Genomic DNA, 19,062 nt, shown 5'->3' with positions numbered 1-19,062 from the left:
TGAATAAAGTGTTTAACTTAAACCGTAAAATCCTAATGCAATCGTTTTTATGTCATGTATTTTAGTGTTCATGAATTTAAGTATTGGTTTCGATAATCCCACACCGGTAATAAAATGAAAGTCTGGTTTTAACAGACTTATACATACGAACTTCAATCTCTTTTAGAGTAGGATATGGGCGGTGATATTATTTCAAACATATTATAAAACGTGACATATTTTTCTCATATTAGCTTTATATTTGTCGGGGTAACAACGCAAACGGAATGACGAGCCGTTTCAGGCGAAAACAGCGAATTTTACTTTTCATTTCAAATAAAACGCGAGGTTGCCAACTTCGGGCAGCTGGCTAGAGTGAGATTTTCAATTCAAGATGTCTGCACACATGTAACAGTTCTTACCTTGTAAATAGTCTGCTTTTGTATTTAACTGTGTAAATGCACTTTTGACATAGCTAATTTTAGGTTTATAATGTAATAATATAGATTTGCCGTAAGATTTCCTGCGTGAGTCTGAAAGCGTGAGTATCATACCAGAAGCTTGAGATTTGGCAACCCTGAAAAATTTTTTTTGTTTCACCCGAGTTGATTTATATAACAAATAACATTACTTTATACAGTTGTTAAAAAGCGGCAACTTCAACGAACATGAAATCACCTGAAAGTGAGGAGAGTTGATTTTTGGCTCTATACACTTAATAGAATTGTAGCCTTGAGGTAATTATATTGCTGTCGAAAATGCTAAAATAGAATGGTTGCACTTCCTGCTACTGATAGCCTTTGAGAAGTATGTTTTCAATATTTGAATTTTTTTTTCTTGATAATGGGTATAAAGCCCTGAGAGCATTATTGGTATTTTTCTTTAAACATATTTGAGAATTTCAGGTGAAACAATTAACAGCGAACAATAGCAAATGAAAATATTACAAATATTTTTCTTTTAATATTCAGAGAGAGCAGGCCTGGTGGCATTATTATTTTTGCACTAATGGCACTCCTGATTTGACAGTACTCAGATTCCGGTTATATAAACAATTGTTTGTGTTTCAAATAAGAGTGAAATCTGTGTCTTTGTGTACTGCACAGTCAGACCTTAATACCATTGTTTAACATTTGTTTCATTTCATCTTGGTGAACATAATGAGTTTCAGAAGTCGAAGGGAAACTTTAGACATTACACTTTGCACTTTTAATTTTAGTTGACTAAATCAACTGTAGTTTTAGTCGACTGTAGTCTTATGATATATAGTCGACTAAAACTAAAATAATTTAGATGACTAAATTATGACTGAAACTAAATTACATTTTAGTCAATAGACTATGACTAAAACTAAATAAAAATTTGCTGTCAAAATTAACACTGATTATCAGTGCGATCACAAATTTACGAAAAATTGTTTACAATACAGCAATCAGTTAGCCTATGCAAGAAAGATACGTACCTCTTTCCCGTATTGTAACGCACATCGGTATGTTCGTATCTTAAATTAAGGACTGTTTTACATTTAGGACGCATTTTATATAAAAAAAAACATTCATACATTTACAAGAGTGGATGTAAACATACGTATCATAGCACTGCTTGGGTGCCATATTGTGGCAACACAAAACAGCTCATGGCTCCAAACACTGCTCATGGGTACAGCGAGATTTTATTAAATAAAAATGCTCGTGACTCAAGTTACTCGTGGCCTCAGACGCTCGTGGGTACAGGCACCACTGTATGATGCATAGTCAATGGGAACCCCCATCGCTGTATGGAAACGCACCCTGGGTAAGTTCTCTCAATTCCAAAAATATGTCATTTTTGTCTATGCGTTATACCTATTCCAGGAAATTAGCCTGAGATTAATGGGAGCGAAAATCAAAGCATTTTGCGTTTGTCAAATAAAGGGTCACATAATCAAGTCAGCTGTAAATAAATAAGCAAGCACCCATCCATTCTTTGAAACCACTTGTCCTATTCATAGTCACAGGGGGTCTGGAACCTTTAGGCACAAGGCAGAGAACAACCCAGGATGGGGCACCAACCCATCACAGGGCACACTCACATGCACACCAACAAGCAATTTGGTTACTCCAATTAGCCTCAGCATGGTTTTGGACTGTGGTGGGGAAACCAGAGTACCTGGAGGAAACCTCACAATGACACGCAAACTCCATACACATGGAAGACTGGTGGAAGCTTGAACTCAAGTTCCAGAGGTGGGAGGCGACAGTGCTAACTACCACACCACCCAAACAAACTAGTAAATAAATAAAATACATTTTAAAGCCATGTCATTTTCACAACGCCTGACAAGCACCATATCGCATCTGAAAAAAACTGGAAGTAGCTAAACTTAAGTTTGGTTCACTGATCCACCACCCTAATCCCTCCCCAGGGCCAACAAATTCTGAAGTTTCGATGGTTCAATGAAATTTTGCTAAATGAGGCCCATAGTGATCTATACAACATGCTATAGAAAACAGGATGTAGCCTACTGTACATGTATAACACTGAACTGAAATGTCTTATAGTGGCTGTCCTGTGCTTCCATACAGTTATGTGAGTCTGGTGGATGGTGACAGTCTCTGTGCTAGAAGAGTTGTGGTTAAACATTAAGACAGTGGGGCGCAGTGTGAAGATTACTGGGGTACAGGGGATGCTGTAGTGAATTGTAGACAGATGCCAGACATCTGAAGCACAACAATTAATTCCCTTCAAATGGCCATTGGGGTGATATTTGCTATTAGGGCAGGGCAATATGGCCAAAAATATTTATCACGATATATATTTGAAAAATTGCAATAACGATATAACTGATGATATGATTGACGCGAGACAAAATACTTTACAACTCCACAACTTTATTAGTGCAAAAAAACCCAATTTATTTTCACTTAAACAAGCAGCTGTTTTTATGTGCATTAAAGCTATATAAAAATTTAACAGTGCAAATGCAAATTCCTTGCTGACAGTTTAACCAAAAGGCATTTCCAGTGGAAATGGGTTGACATATCTTGAGCATAACCATGTATAATATCCACAAAACTTAAAAAGAGTTGCTTTGCAACATAAAACTGCAGTGTGTCAAATAAATAAGTCAAATAATAAAATTGCACAAACTCTTGAGTAAAAACAAAACAAACAAACAAAAAACATGGATAAATTATGCTACTGCTCATGGAAGTTTTCTACATTTCAAGTTTTAAGATTCTTTGTCAGAAACACTAACATGTTCACAGATGTGGGCTTAAGGGAGGACCTTTGACAAGTTACAACGTTTTCACCTGTGCTGAACAACCTTTCAGATGCAGAGCTAGTTGCTGGAATGCAGAGGTATTTCCTAGCTAATCTGCTGATGTGGGGAAAGTTTACAACTACCCTGGTGTGACACAATTTCGGTACCCAGGATCGATCCGTTCCGAAGATGTCCGAAACTTCTGGTCTCGATACGGAGTTTACGAAATGTTTCAAAACATCAGTCACGTGACCGCCGCACTATTGTTCACGGCGAGAAAAAAAAAACCCAGAAAAATCGGTGCGTGTTGGGTGTGTGTGGCGTTTTTGGTTTGAGCGAGTAGTTTGGTGATTATTATTATTTGAAATCCAATTATAGGATCCTCCTATAACCAACAGGTCTGAAGTTTGGGAGCACTTTGGTTTCCCTGTAAGTTATGAGGATGATGGCAAGAGAGTGGTGGATAAAATGTGGACACACTCATCTTTCTGAAAAAAAAAACTTAAAAAATTGATTGAAACTGAGTTCCATATAAAAACAAAATTGTTCTTTTCTTTCTATTAGTTTATAACTACTACAAAGTTACATAAATTTTTTTTATCAGGAGCTTTTTGGTTTTGGTTATAAAGGAGGTTTTGTTTTATTTGCTGCTAAAAAGAAACCTCAGAAGATGTGTGAAGAATAGCTTCATCATTGTTTAAAGTAAAAGAAAAAAACAAGATCATACTTTTTTGATGTTTTAATAAATAAAAAAGTGAAAAAAAATCAATGAAATTATCTGGCATTGTGTCGTATCGAACCGAACCGTGATTTTTGTGAACCGTTACACCCCTAAATATTACATATACATATATTAACATTGCTAACACAGAAACTAAAACTAAAAACTAAACTGTTCCTATTACCTGCTCAACATACACAAACCGAGATAGGATGAGTATTCTAACCTCAGTAACTACTTAATTGCTATGCACACTCAATACTCAAATGATATGTAAATACAGAAATTATGTTTTAACAATACACAACCATGGGAACAAATCTCTATAAATGATATAAGACCCAATTTAGGTTTTGATTGACTGGGGGAAATTCTGGTGCATACAAACATGCAAATAATGCAGATAATGCCAAACAGACAAGGTACAAAGACTGTACACATGGTGCTAGCAAAGTAAACATACTGCAGCAGATATAAAAAGTACATAGTACACAAATGGATGTAAAGTATTGATCAGAATGTGACACTAAACATGAATATTTAAAGATGAGAATAATAATCATCTGCAAATAAATTATGTGCAGTTAGAACACATGGCACCGGACTGAATTATAACAAGAGAGGATGCTTCCTGACGTATTATGGCTATGGATGTGGAGTGTAACGTCTGGAGAAAGTGTGATGTCGGTCACCCGTTGTCTGACAGCTTCGGGCAGCGATAATCGCCAGTAGTATTTTTAGCACAGCATGGTGGAATGAGCCGGTGGCTAAATATGCTCCATTACAGAGGCCACGTAACTGGACGTGCAAACTTGTTTATAATATTGCTAACTTCTCTGCTTCTGATATTAATAATCTAACGTTTTTATGATTCGTACTACTTGAATTACGGTTGGCAAAAAGTTATCACACGTGAATTGCAGATATAGGATACCTATGACAGAATATAAACATAATCAAAAATAAATTATATTGTATTATGCACATTTTTGACAGTGCGAGCTTCGTGACATTCGAAACTTGCAGCAATAGATTTTTATTCTGCCGTATTTGCTATAGCTGCAGTTCCAGTTTTTGCCAGCAGGCAGTGCACAACTAATGTTTCAATACTTTTTTGTTTCGAATGTTTCGAAATTGTTTTGATGATTCGAAATTGCCATTTCTAGTTTTTAGTAATATGTAAGCTACATCATAAATGACACGGACATATAGTCAGTTTATACTCCACCCCTGCAGCTGCAGCCAGATGCTCTTGTCACCTCAGCTGCAGACAGACCTAAGCCCAAGTCGAACGCAGCCACAGATTCGATTGCTTAGCCTTGGTATCCCGGATGTATAACTCGTATTTTTAACATCGTATTTTTGCATGTGAATTCGGACCGTCGAATTGGAGCAACTTTGAAATGTTGTCTTTGTAATTTTAACCTCGTATTTTTGCATGTGAATTCGGACCGTCGAATTGGAGCAAGTTTGAAATGTTGTCTTTGTATTTTTAACCTCGTATTTTTGCATATGATATGAATTCGGACCATAGAATTTCCGATGCATATTTCCAATGCATAAATATTCAATGTTAGAATTTCAGAGGCATATAAAATTCAAATTGTAATGACACAGATTTACTTGCATACATACTGTTAACACAAAAAAACTCACCGAATCAACCTTCTTGACACGCGTCTGCTTCAGCCAAAATCATGTCCAACCACTGTTGCCAACTCCTCAGCAAGGAATGTCGCTATTGGTTGTCCCAAAAGTTGCTAGAAGTCGCTAAATGACGCCATCGCCTAATTTGCATAATGTGCATGTAATTATAATGGACACTGTAGGAGAGAGGAATAATGTCATGGGAGAGACAAAAGGTGGTTAAAAAACACCCTAAATACATTTAGAATTACAAATGAACTTTATTCTGTCGATTCTTGTTTTTTTATATCATAATTCCAACCCTCTTCCTATATCCGGGCTTGGGACCGGCAAAAGTGACCCGAAAGAGACACTCTGGCGGAATTACTTGTTCTTAAAAACTTTTTTTTATTTTTGAATTGAATAACAACAAAATACAATGCAGTACAGAATCTCGCAGAGGATAAAACAAATCAACAATCAATTACTACAATACCATAACAAAATAAAGAAAAGAGCGATAAGGGGGGGGGGGGCTAAAAGGATTCACAGTAATAAAATTAAGTGCAAAATACAGCGCATAGGCACTGGAGACATGAATTAAAACAGTAAAAAATGAGAAATGTCATCACAGATCCTCACTGATTTGCTTGATCTCAGTTTCTTAAGAGACATGAAGTACTGTTTAAAGTCATTTAAAAACCATATGAAAGACGGTTTACTATTTCTCCACTTACTACAATGTAAATGGTATTTACCTAAAAGGATGACAATGTTAATCACAGTAGAAACAGAGGGGTGTAGGTTATCCATGTAGAAGATAACATCAAATACGTCAAACTGTGGAATATCATTAATCAAGAGTGATAACCAGGTGTATATTTCCAACCAAAAACCAGCTGACATAGGACATAGAAAAAACAGGTGTTGTAACGTTTCACAGGCTGAATCACAAAAAGAACACAGGTCCACCTCAAATTTAAACCGTCTCTCTAAAAATTCAGACACTGGGTATATATTATTAATTATCTTGAAATGAGTTTCTTTACCTTTTGGGGAAACAAGCCACTTAACAAATTTGTTCTTAAAAACTGTCATACTTGGCGGAGTTTTTGGTAATAAGCCAGGGCAGGATCAGCCAGTGGTGGCTTCGCGCATGCGCAATTCATTTGCAGTCTGGACGCGGAAAGATGAACATCCGCTGCTCTGACTGCAGCTGGGCGGGGCTGCTGCTTGAGGACTGTCCGCCTGTGAATGCTTTGGGACGGGAGGGGAGCCTACGGCAGCACCCGCTGCTCGGTGAGGAGAGTAAGAACGATACGTGCTTCCACGTCAGAGTCTCCAATAACACTGGAAAAAGTCGCTAGATTTGTCGCTAGTCGCTTTTTTGAAAACGAGTCGCCAGAGAGGTCAAAAATACTCGCTAAACATAGCGACAAAGTCGGTAAGTTGGCAACACTATATCCAACGTTCGTGGAGGCGTGGCAACAATAATTATTTTACCGCAAAATTGCAGCATTATCGCCACGTACTGTACTGGAGTGTAATACATGTCACTCCTTATGTGGTCTAGTCGAATATAATAGTTTACCTGGTTTATTTAGATTTAGTAAGGGTTAACTAAATTCACATTATGTGTATGTGCTTTCCATTAATACACTTTTGATTTCAGATATTTTAGTTACATTTTACTTAAAACTATTTCTTAATGTTTACTTGGGTCACGAATCATTTTTTGAGTGTGTATCTCCATTCCCCAGAAAGTCTCAGCATAGGACAAAAGTTACACCCCCTTGACTGGGTACCAGTCAAACAAATAAATTCTGTGAAAATCAATTACTGAAAGCCTATACAAAATATTATTTGTGCATTTTATTGTTTTGTCTGCTAATTGATAAAAACACTACAGATGTTTGCTTCCCTTACTTGCTCCAAATAATCAAAATATAAATTTAAATTAATCTCCTTAAATAGAAATATCTGAGTTCAAATATTTATTCAAAAGTGTTTGTTTTCTGTTGTCTTCTTGGAGGGTTACCATTTTCTCATGATGTCATGGTGCTCAGTATCAAATACCAAATACTCATGAACAACAGCAGTATGACTAAAGGAACAACATACAGTATGTACAGCAGTAAAAGGAGAATGGAATACTGCTAGAGAGAGGAGAGGAATAAAAGACACCTGACTGTATTAAAGGGGTGACTGCACATATGAGTGCACATGTGCTAAAACTAAATCTAAATGCAACTGAGATGCTCATTTCCGTCTGATCTCTAGATGTCAGTCTTTTTTGTTTCGTTTGTACGACTGCTCTGGACCATTCATGAATGTGCAAACTTTGGGTTTGTTTTGTTTCTCTTCTGCCTTTAGAAACCCAAAAATGTTAGTATAAATATGTGTATGTATGTGTCATGGCTATATTGTTTGTCTGAGGCCTTTATAAATGAGCCCCCAGGACTGCTGTCTCAAAACACTTACCAAAAATTTACCAACAACTGCAGCGGGACAAACTGACAAAGCATCAGATGTACATCAGTGAAAGAAGAGTAGAACAGTGCCAGCGACAGGAGGTAAAGAGAGACTCCTGATTGTATTAAATGCATATTTATCCTTAAATTTGCAGATCATCAAGAGGTCAGACTGGTCCAAGGTGCACACCAGTGCGCTGGGAGAGTAGAGATGAAACATGGAGATATCTGGGGCACAGTGTGTGATGCTGACTTTGACCTGCAGGATGCAGAGGTTGTGTGTCGGCAGCTGGGCTGTGGGATCCCTGTGGAGGTGCTGGGGAGGACTGTGTTTGGGAAGGAGCGTGACCAGGTGTGGAGAGAGGAGATTCAGTGTAGAGGGAATGAATCTCATATTTCCTTCTGCCCAAAATCATCCTCAAAGACAGAGAACTGCTCCCATGATAATGATGTGGAACTGGTGTGTTCAGGTAAGAACAACAGGACTGTTTGTTAGAGAACATATTAATGAACTGTAAATATACATTGCAAATATACATGTGCAATAAACAGACCAAGTTCAACATGAATATTTTAAATCCTTTGTTTGAATTTTCTTATATATATATATATATATATATATATATATATATATATAATTTTATAATTGAGTGTTTGGGAGCTTATAGAAGGTTACAGTCTCAATATGCAATTTCTGTCTAATGAACATTTATAACACATTAAAAACACAATGTACTATATCTAGAAATTAAATGGTATTGCACATGATTACATTTTGGATGGAATCAAGTAAACTTCAATTTAAACCTGAATTTGATCCAGAGATGAGTGAAAGCTGCTTTATTGATGTGTATATCAGACAAACACTGACAGTGACTGATGTATCTGCAGGGTCTAAATCTCTCTCAGCTCTCAATGGGACAGTACGACTGTCTGGAGAGAGTGGCTGTGAGGGTCAGGTGGAGGTTTACTACCAGCTGACCTGGAGCAGAGTTTTCATGGACTCCTGGAGCTTCAGGGAGGCCTCTGTGGTCTGCAGGCAGCTGGGCTGTGGCTCTGCATTGAGGCTGTACAACTCCTCTTTGTCTGGGGGAGGGGGTATTGATGTGTGTCTGACAGGGTATCAGTGTTCTGGGAGTGAGTCTCACCTGGTGAACTGCAGTGATCCACACAGACTGAGCTGCAGCTCTGGTCCACAGGTGTCCATAGAGTGTTCCAGTGAGTATAAAAGATGCCAAAAGAAAGAAATATATAAATATACTCTATCGTTGAAAAGCTTGGGGTCACTTAGAAACATCCTTGTTTTCCATGAAAATATACATGAAATGAGTTTGAATAGGAAATATTGCTAAATAAATAGGAAATCTGATTTAAAAATTGATAAAATTTGAAATAATAATTTTTTCAATTAAAATAACAGTGTTCTTCAAACTTTGCTTTTGTCAAAGAGTCCTCCATTTTCAGCAATTATAGCCTTGTAGACCTTGGGGATTGTAGATGTCAGTTTGTTGACATAATCTGACAGGATTTCACCCCATGCTTCCTGAAGCATCTGTCACAAGTTGGATTGGTTTTATTGGCACTTCTTACATACCATTCGGTCAAGCTGCTCCCATAACAGCTCAATAGAGTTGAGATCCGGTGACTGTGCTGGCCATTCCATTATACACAGACCACCAGGTGACTGCTTTTTCCCTAAATCGTTCTTACATAGTTTAGAGCTGTGTTTGGATCATTGTCCTGTTGTAGGATAAAACTGACACCAATTAAGTGATGTCCACTAGATGTAGCATGGGGTTGCAAAATGGAGTGATAGCCTTCCTTCTTCAAGATCCCTTTTACCCTGTACAAATCTCTCACTTTATCATCACAAAAACAACCCCGGACCATCACTTTGCCTCCACTGTGCTTGACAGATGTCGTCAAGCACTCCTCCTTTTCATTCAATCTGCGTCTCACAAATGTTCTTCTTTGTGATCCGAACACCTCGAACTTAGATTCGTCTATCCATAGCACTTTTTTTCCAATCGTCCTCTGTCCAGCGTATGTGTTCATTTGCCCATCTCAATCTTTTCTTTTTATGGCTTTTTCTTTGCAATTCTGCCCAGAAAGCCAGTATCCCAGAGTTGCCTCTTGACTGCTGAGACTGGTCTTTTCCGGGTACTATTTAATGAAGCTGCTAGTTGAAGACCATGAGGCTTCTGTTTCTCAAACAACACACTCCAATGTATTTGTTGTGTACCGGGGCCTCCCTCTCCTCTTTCTATTGTGGTTAGAGTCAATTTGCGCTGCTCTGTGAAGGGAGTAGTGCACAGCATTCTATGAGATCTTCAGTTTCCTGGCAATTTCTCACATAGAATAGCCTTCATTTCTCAGAACAAGAATAGACTGATGAGTTTCAGAAGGAAGTTCTTTATTTCTGACCATTTTGAGCTTGTAATTGAACCCACAATTGCTGATGGTCCAGATATCCAACTAGTCCAAAGGCGGGCAGTTTTATTGTTTCTTTAATCAGCACAACAATTTTTTCTAATGATCGATAAAAAAAATTAAATGATACATTTGCATTAGTGAACACAACATTCCACTGAAACACAGGGCTAATTGTTGCTCATTATGGGCCTCTGTACGCGCATGAAGATATAACATTAAAGACAGCTGTTTCCAGCTATGATAATCATTTACAACATTAACAATGTTTATGTGGTATTTCTGATCAATCTGATGTTATTTTAATGGCCAAAATAGCTTCCTTTTTTTTCAAAAGAAAGGAAATTTCTAAGTGACCCCAAACTTTTGAACAGTAGTGTATATATAGGTAAAATTACTAGTACTTGAAGTCTTTTACCAATTTTATTTAAAAATTACTGTTTTGTAATGAAACATAAAAAGTCTTCACTATGATCAATTGACCTGTGCTTCCAGACAATGACGTAAGACTGGTGGGTGGTGACGGTCCCTGTGCTGGGAGAGTGGAGGTTCTTCATGAAGGACAGTGGGGCACAGTGTGTGGTCAGGGCTGGGATATGGAGGATGCTGCAGTGGTGTGTAGGCAGATGTTTTGTGGAGATGCTGTAGCAGCACCATGGCGTGCTCAATTTGGAGCAGGAACAGGGAAGATCTGGATGAGATATGTGGCCTGTAATGGATCCGAGTCAACATTAAAAGACTGTGGACACAGAGGATGGGGAATTCAGTACTGTAGTCATTCCTTGGATGCTGGAGTCGTCTGCTCAGGTAGGACACATGTACTGATCAGTAAACATGCTGTGCAAAGCCAGTTTCCTCCCTTTTAATCATATTTTAAAAAATCTTGGGGAAGTTTTTAAAAGGGAGGCTCTGCTCGTTGCCTTGAATTTCAGTTTTAAATGTATAAAATTCCTTACATTAATGAATTATACCCTCAGTAACTTGTTAAATGATGTGCATAGCAGAAATTATTGTTAGGTGGCCTACAGAGATATTAGACACATTGGATAATTAGCTATATATTTTATTTAATGCTATTAAGCACATATAAATTTCAGATTTCATATAAAATTGTAAATTCCACAGAATTTAAATGCATCTGCATCATAGTCAAAATCAATTGGAAATCAATTGAAGATACATCCACTTTTCAAAGATTCATCAACAGCAGCAGCACAACAGACCGATGAAACAGCAGATGTACAACAGTAAAGGGAGAGCAGAACACTGCCAGACACAGGAGGTAAAGAGAGACTCCTGATTGTATTAAATGCTTATTTATCTTTAAATTTGCAGATCATCGAGAGGTCAGACTGGTCCAAGGTGCACACCAGTGCGCTGGGAGAGTAGAGATGAAACATGGAGATATCTGGGGCACAGTGTGTGATGCTGACTTTGACCTGCAGGATGCAGAGGTTGTGTGTCGGCAGCTGGGCTGTGGGATCCCTGTGGAGGTGCTGGGGGGGGCTGTGTTTGGGAAGGGGGATGACCAGGTGTGGAGAGAGGAGATTCAGTGTAGAGGGAATGAATCTCATATTTACTTCTGTCCGAAATCATCTTCAAAGACAGAGATTTGCTCCCATGGTAATGATGTGGGACTGGTGTGTTCAGGTAAGAACAACATGGCTACTTGTCAGAAAACATATCAATAAATATTAAGGAAATCTTAACATAAACAGGCTCTAATCCCCTGTGCTGATTGCAGGGTACACAGACTCCAGGCTGGTGGGCGGCCCTGACTTCTGCTCCGGGAGGGTGGAGCTGCAGTACTTCACTGTGTGGGGGACAGTGTGTGATGCATCCTGGGATATGAGAGCAGCCAGTGTTCTCTGTCGGCAGCTGCAGTGTGGGAGCGCTGTGGCAGTGCCAGGACAGGCCTGGTTTGGAGAGGGGAGAGGCCGCATCTGGGCTGATGTGTTTGAGTGCCAGGGGAATGAGACACACCTCTCCCAGTGTGCTGTGTCCTCATGGAGTCGAGCTGCATGCTCTCATGGACGGGATGCAGGAGTCATCTGTGATGGTGAGAACCGATGTGGTCACAACTACACCTGAGACATTTTCATGCAAGAAAGTTATTACTAAGTTATAGGGCGATAAATAATGTATCGACTTGGTCAAAATTTAAACAATAAGAAAATAAGAACATTATGATAAACGATTGATAAGGAACATTGATACAGGCATCAGCCTCATATCACAGAAACAAATGCAATTCCAAACAATCATATGGAAGCTTTTTAACCTACCCATGACAAATGCACACAGAGGTTTTTAATTATATCTTTATTATACCTTTGTGGGGACTCTCCAATCATTCCTTTGGGGAAAACTCTAATCCCAACATGACGAACTTAATCCCTGCCCAGCCCTAACTTTACCCATAAGTAACCAAACTAAATACGTGACTTTTGGCATTTTTAGTTTCAATTGCATTCACAGTTCTTTGTGGGGACTTGAAAAATGATCCCCACAATGTCAAAACTATATGTTTTTATTACATGTGTTTTCAGGCATTTCTCAGTGTATATTGTTTTCTATGGACCTTGGACATAAATGTGATCAGACGTGACTCAATCAGGCATTTCTCAATGTAAGACTATTCTGAGTGACATTAGGCAGACATCTATATAAACATGACTTTAATTCTGAGATGAGTGAAAGCTGCTTTATTGATGTGTATATCAGACAAACATTGACAGTGACTGATCTATCCACAGGGTCTAAATCTCTCTCAGCTCTCAATGGGACAGTAAGACTGTCTGGAGAGAGTGGCTGTGAGGGTCAGGTGGAGGTTTACTACCAACTGACCTGGACCAGAGTTCTCATGGACTCCTGGAGCTTCAGGGAGACCTCTGTGGTCTGCAGACAGCTGGGCTGTGGCTCTGCAGTAAGGCTCAACAGCTCCTCCCTGTCTGGGACAGGGGACAGTGATGTATGTCTGACAGGGTATCAGTGCTCTGGGAGTGAGTCTCACCTGGTGAACTGCAGTGATCCACACAGACTGAGCTGCAGCTCTGGTCCATATGTTTCCGTAGAGTGTTCCAGTGAGTATAAAAGATACCAACAGAAAGAATATCCAAACATTTTTTACTGATGTCATAAATGTTGCCTACAGTAATTAAATGAAATTAGCGTCATGAAATAATAAGTCCATTTCATGTTTAATGTGACATTTACTCCCTCCCTCCCTTCCTTACTTTCTCCAGATCACAGGTCCATCAGGCTGGTGGGTGATGCTGGGGGCTGTGCAGGGAGGCTGGAGGTGCTCCACCAGGGCTCCTGGGGGACAGTGTGTGGACACTCCTGGGACCTGAAGGATGCTGAGGTGGTGTGCAGACAGCTCCAGTGTGGGACGGCTCTCCGTGACCCAGTGCCCACCTTCTTTGGACCAGGAACTGGACCCATCTGGCTAGATGAGGTGGACTGTGAGGGGAATGAGACGTCTCTGTGGGACTGTCCTTCAGCACCGAGGGGACAGAATGACTGTGTCTATAAAGAGGACGTAGGAGTTATGTGTTCAGGTACAGACAGTAAGGGATAGGGCTGCTCCCTGAAAGCTGACGATTCAGATATGCAGTCAGAAACCCGTGAGTCGACTGTGATTCCTAAAGCAATCAGTCATTTATTCATTTACCTATTTATTTCGTTCAGTGTACATCACAATAGCAGGATAAAAATGACAGAAGCTTAAAAAAGGAATGATATTTAAATGCGGAATAAGAAATAAGGGGAACCATAAATATATGTTCTAGTATTGGACGCTAGATGAAAAAATAATGCACATTAGCAATTATCTGATGCACGGGTGGACCAGCTTACCATAAAATATTGTGAGTGTGGGCAGGTCAGGTCAGTAACAATGCAGCCTGCCAACTAAGTTATAAATAATATTGATGGGAAGTTTGGTTCAATTTACGGAACCAATTCCATTAAACTCTTTGTTTGATATGAATTAATGAAATTAATTTATAAATCTAACGTTCGACTGAAAGAATCGGTAGGAGGAGAGGTCAGTATGTGCTGCTTCACTTTGTTGAATTACTTTTATTGACACTGCATGTTTATTTAAGTCTTATATTTATTAGAATACCGGTCATCTTCGAGCATGGGCGTCATTAGGTCCGATCACTCGGTATTTTAACCCTATACCCAAATATTTTAGCCCCGATGCTAATTAACCTTCCAAAAATCTGACGGAGCCCCTGAGGGGACCTGTGCAGAAAAAATGCTCTTACTTTCACGTGCACACATGAAAAAATCATACAAAAGTAAAACATTTGCACGCGAAAGTATCTCGTGCGTATCTTGTGCATACGCGAAAGTAACATAATTTTCATTTTTGCACAGGTCCCTTCAAGGGCTCCGTATAAACTTGACTTAGATCCTGATTATTTCAATACCTAGACATTCCCCTGTCTCCGAGTCTTGTAAATTTATATCGAACAGCAGGTTTTATATAATTGAATAGTCAGACTCCAAAAGCCTGACAAAATCTCAAGTACCTTAAGAAACATATAATCTAAAATGCTTTAATTAAAGGATACAAACCAATACCAAAGCCACAACATACTCAATACATCAAATGGCATTGGAAGGACTATTGGGATCGGCACATTTACTGGGCAATCCTCTTAATTCTCGACTAGACTTTTGGCACAATTAGAGCTAGTCACTCTGTGAGTTTTTGGTCTCACGAGTTTAGCAGAGAAACCACTTGAACCGAACTCAGAAAAATGCCAAACTACGCAGATTGAACTTACTATGGAAGATTGTAAGCACAAAAATTCAAATGGCAATTCCTTTTACAATTGGCAATTCAATATTCAATCAGAGCATGCATTTGTCATTTCAATATTTAATCTGAGCATGTAATTTGAAAATACATTTTGCAATCGGGAGTTAAATGTCAATCAGAGCATGCATTTGTCATTTCAATATTTGATCTGAACATGTAATTTTTATATACATTTTGCAATCAGCAATTCAATGTGCAAAGTGCTTATGCAATCCTTAATTCATTTCAAAATATTTTGAATAATAAATAGAATAACAAGGCACTGAATTGCATTTCATATTGCCATGGGTTTTTTGCCTCTTTATTCAAATGCAATGGCATTCCCGGCAATTGCATTGCATGTTGGGGGGGAAACTCAATTTGCAATTCTCAACTGTCAGACCACTCATCCAGGTGGACCTTCATTAACGACGTCACTTCCTTGTTTAGGGCTTCACGAGCAGTCAACGGATTTGTTAGTTTAAAGAGTAATGGCGACAGAAGAGCCTGTAGCAAATATTTGTGCCTTAGCAGATGACATGGAAAACAATCGGGTATCAGCAATAGATGCGTTTGATAGCTTGCTTTTGCTCTCACAGAGGGTAGAAGAACTTTCCATCGTAACTGGACTTGACACGGGAAGGGTGCAAACTAATCTAAGAGTGGGGACACCCTCCATCGAGATGTCATCCCAAATCTTGGCTGCTGAGGTTTGTACCTAACACCTATTGGTTACAAACTGTCTAGTTGCCTGCGAGATTGTTACCGCATATGTTGACTAGCCTCATTCTTGCTGTCGGCATGAGTGCACGGGAATCCTTGCGGCATGCTTACTGCTCTGGATATCAGAGCTTAGCACTTAGCGCACAGATTTTTTTTCTTTCTCCTTTTTTTTTCTCCAAATTATGTCACCCGGCGCTTCCCTCTTACAAAATGAGCTTAGCTAGGTGCCTTACATGCCCTAACCCAGTGGAGGTTGCGGAATGTCATATTTGTTGGCTGGATTGCGTCAGTGTGGAGTACCTCTGGGAGTCGTCTGACCCGTATCCTGAGTGTGCTATTATGCTACTGGCCGTGCTGGTATGGAGCGCTCTGCAGATGACTTTTTGTGCTCTGCCGACATTCCTGTGCCACAGTGTAGGTGAAAAACATAAACCAAGGCCTTATGAATTAGAATGTAAAGTAGAGCAGCTCTTTTCTACCGTGGAGCATAGAGTCAAGACGACCACCCGTTACCAGGCACTTCACTATCACCCAAACTCTTGCAGCCCAGGCAGCTTGCTCAGGAGATGGAAGTGTTGTCAGACAGCTTTTTAAATAATAATAATTGATACTTTAGTGATCCCCATGGGGAAATTCTCTTTATGCCTCCCCCAACTTGCACTTTGTAGAGTAAGCAGGTTGTGAAGGGCAGCCACCTGTTGCAGTGCCCTGAGAGCTGGGGATTTAGGGCCTTGCTCAAGGACCTACAGATGTGCCAAGGCTGGGTTTGAACTGGCAACCTTCTGATTACAGGCACACAGGCTTAGCCCACTGGGCCACATGATGCCCCCTGTGACCCATTTCCACTACCACAGTCAAGTGCACCTCTGTCAGAGGCTGTGGCTTAGGAATAGGGCACTGATATCTTCTCTGCTCAGTCTGGGGGGTCAAGCACAGTGGTGGGGTCAGTGGAGACTATTCTGAAAGCGATGCTTGCACATCTGCAATGAGATGAACCTGCTCCTGCAATAGGGTCAGAGAATGTGTTCCTTCATCGTTTGCGGCACACTTCACTTTTGATACCACAGTGCCATGATTTCACCTCCGTGGTGTCTGCTGTGTTGGAGGCCACTGCAAAAGCAGTCAATCTGGATCAGGTGTCCCGTGCAATCGCAGCGATGCAGGACCCAGAGACAGTTGGCCTGGGTGGCATGCCATCCATCCAGCTAAGCCTTACCTCACTTATTGTGTCTCCTGATGGGGCACTTTGTGAGACTGTACGTTGCCCTAATGTAGAGTTTGGCTGCATGGAGGAGCTTCTTTCCTGTGCTTATGGCTCTACCGCTTTCCTTGGCTGAGTCTCCAGCTCTCTATCACATATGCTTGTGATGTTGCAGGCAGGCTGGTCATAGGTGTTGCCCCCCTCACCCCTTCAGACAAACGTGGTGAGACTCATGACTCTTCAGGGCTGGCAATGGGTTCTTTTACAGACGATCAGTTAGCTCACTGTAGGCAGGTAACATCCATCCAGTGACTATTTGCAATGCTTGGGGACGTTTAACGTTCTGCCGCAACCCCCGATGCATTTGGGGGATAAACATGCTGTGATTCACAACCCAGAACAGGCAGATGCCTTGATTAATGGTTCAACAGCTCTTGCACAAAGGAGCCATAGAGTTAGCTCAACCCTGCAGTTCATCCTGGGCGATTTTTTTCCAGTTTACTTTCTTCTTCCGAATTTTGATTGCGCATGTATTCGTCTTCCACTAGTGATTTCAGCACTGCCCTGGTGGTCTGGAGTGATCAAACTAGAGCTGGGCGATATGGCCTAAAAATAAAATCTCTGATTTTTTCACAATAAATCCGATTTTCGATTTTAATCGATTTTCCCCTCCCCTATTTAAAATCAAACTACAGATGACAAATAAGTAGTTCAAAACAAGTTTTAACTTTATTTTGGTTTTTTTATTTACTTTAGAGTTAAAGTGCAATCTGACAAGCCAAAAAAGATGCTTGTAAGTGAGATGGCAGACCACGCCATTGTAAACACTTTTAGAAACTTGTAAAAAGTTTTAGCATGTTAATGAATCCCATGTATGGGCATCATGTCTTTTGAAAATACATCGTAACAGCGTTTGTTATCGCCTTCCACCGTGCCCCAGGGGGTATTCCATGAAGCAGGATTAAGGGAAAGTCTGGCTTATTTCGATAAGTCTGTCCAGGGGCGGACTGGCAATCTGTGCGTTCTGGAAAAGTCCAGAACGGCCGTCTGATCCACAGCTGTCGGCCTGCCTTTTCTCTTAAATGGGAAATCAGCTAACAGCAGATGGCGCTAATACGATCATTTGTCCGGTGAAATCCATCAGTAAAAGCCAACAAAAAAGAGCGAATCATAAGTTGCAGCTGCAGGAATAATGGCAAGCCGAAAACGTAAGGAGAAAGGAGGATGGGAAAAGTTAAAAGAAAAGAAAGCCAAGTCTCTCGAAAATGATGCGTCAAAATGTAAAAAGCTCACAGAGCTTTTTGGCTGCAGTTCAACTGCCAGCAGCAGCAATAATGTAGATTAAAACGCTAAATCACCCAGCAAGATTGTTGAAGACCAGGTGAAAGTTGAACCTGTTGAGCATCCACAGACTGGTCACGAGGGACAGACAGCAGAGGAAATTTCATGGGAGGAAGAGGTACTGGTAAGTGGCCTCAACATAAAACAACAGGCCTATTCTACATTTATTCTTATAGTCATCCAGTCAGCATCTATTAACTGGACTTGCATGATGATGATGAAAAATATATTTTATATAAAAAATAGACGCTCTAAAAATTAATTGCGAGGGGACTGTGATATTATCTTGTCAGTAGTAAGGTCATCTCTGCAGCTAGACAGAAAGCCATGGTATTGAAAGAAACTGGAAAACAAACCATCCACTCCTAACACTCGTGACATGCTAGCAAGTGGGAAAGAGGGCTAAATAAAGCTCTACTGCATGTTAAACCAAAAATTTGGGGAGGGAAAATCTCATTGTTTTCCATTTAAGTGCAATTTGTTTCTGTCTTTCTGTGGTGGGCTATTGTGGAA

At 39.9% G+C, this 19,062-nt stretch overlaps 1 protein-coding gene and 1 long non-coding RNA gene across 3 annotated transcripts in view; one reads left to right on the top strand and one right to left on the bottom strand.

The window, feature by feature from the left end:
• Positions 1 to 6,790: 6,790 nt before the first annotated feature.
• LOC140588310 (antigen WC1.1-like) overlaps positions 6,791 to 19,062 on the top strand; it is a 56,052-nt gene continuing 43,780 nt past the window's right edge. The window contains exons 1-8 of the mRNA XM_072710277.1: positions 6,791 to 7,014; positions 8,197 to 8,511; positions 8,933 to 9,259; positions 10,967 to 11,278; positions 11,807 to 12,121; positions 12,216 to 12,530; positions 13,228 to 13,554; positions 13,717 to 14,031. Coding sequence (XP_072566378.1) covers positions 6,825 to 7,014; positions 8,197 to 8,511; positions 8,933 to 9,259; positions 10,967 to 11,278; positions 11,807 to 12,121; positions 12,216 to 12,530; positions 13,228 to 13,554; positions 13,717 to 14,031 — 2,416 coding nt within the window. The 5' untranslated portion in view covers positions 6,791 to 6,824. The remainder of the gene's footprint in view (positions 7,015 to 8,196; positions 8,512 to 8,932; positions 9,260 to 10,966; positions 11,279 to 11,806; positions 12,122 to 12,215; positions 12,531 to 13,227; positions 13,555 to 13,716; positions 14,032 to 19,062) is intronic.
• LOC140588313 (uncharacterized) lies at positions 11,514 to 13,833 on the bottom strand. Of its 2 annotated transcripts, none has more exons than XR_011989675.1 (3): positions 13,708 to 13,833; positions 13,319 to 13,422; positions 11,514 to 12,522 (listed from the first exon to the last, which is right to left on the bottom strand). It is a non-coding gene; the product is annotated as an uncharacterized lncRNA (long non-coding RNA). The 2 variants fall into 2 exon arrangements; XR_011989676.1 differs by having other exon boundaries at positions 13,319 to 13,418; positions 13,708 to 13,800.

This window comes from Paramormyrops kingsleyae, chromosome 3 (genome assembly GCF_048594095.1).
Source record: "Paramormyrops kingsleyae isolate MSU_618 chromosome 3, PKINGS_0.4, whole genome shotgun sequence".
In the NCBI taxonomy this organism is placed as follows: domain Eukaryota; kingdom Metazoa; phylum Chordata; class Actinopteri; order Osteoglossiformes; family Mormyridae; genus Paramormyrops; species Paramormyrops kingsleyae.
Note: the sequence above shows the minus strand (reverse complement) of the source record. Positions and strands in the feature narration are given on the sequence as shown.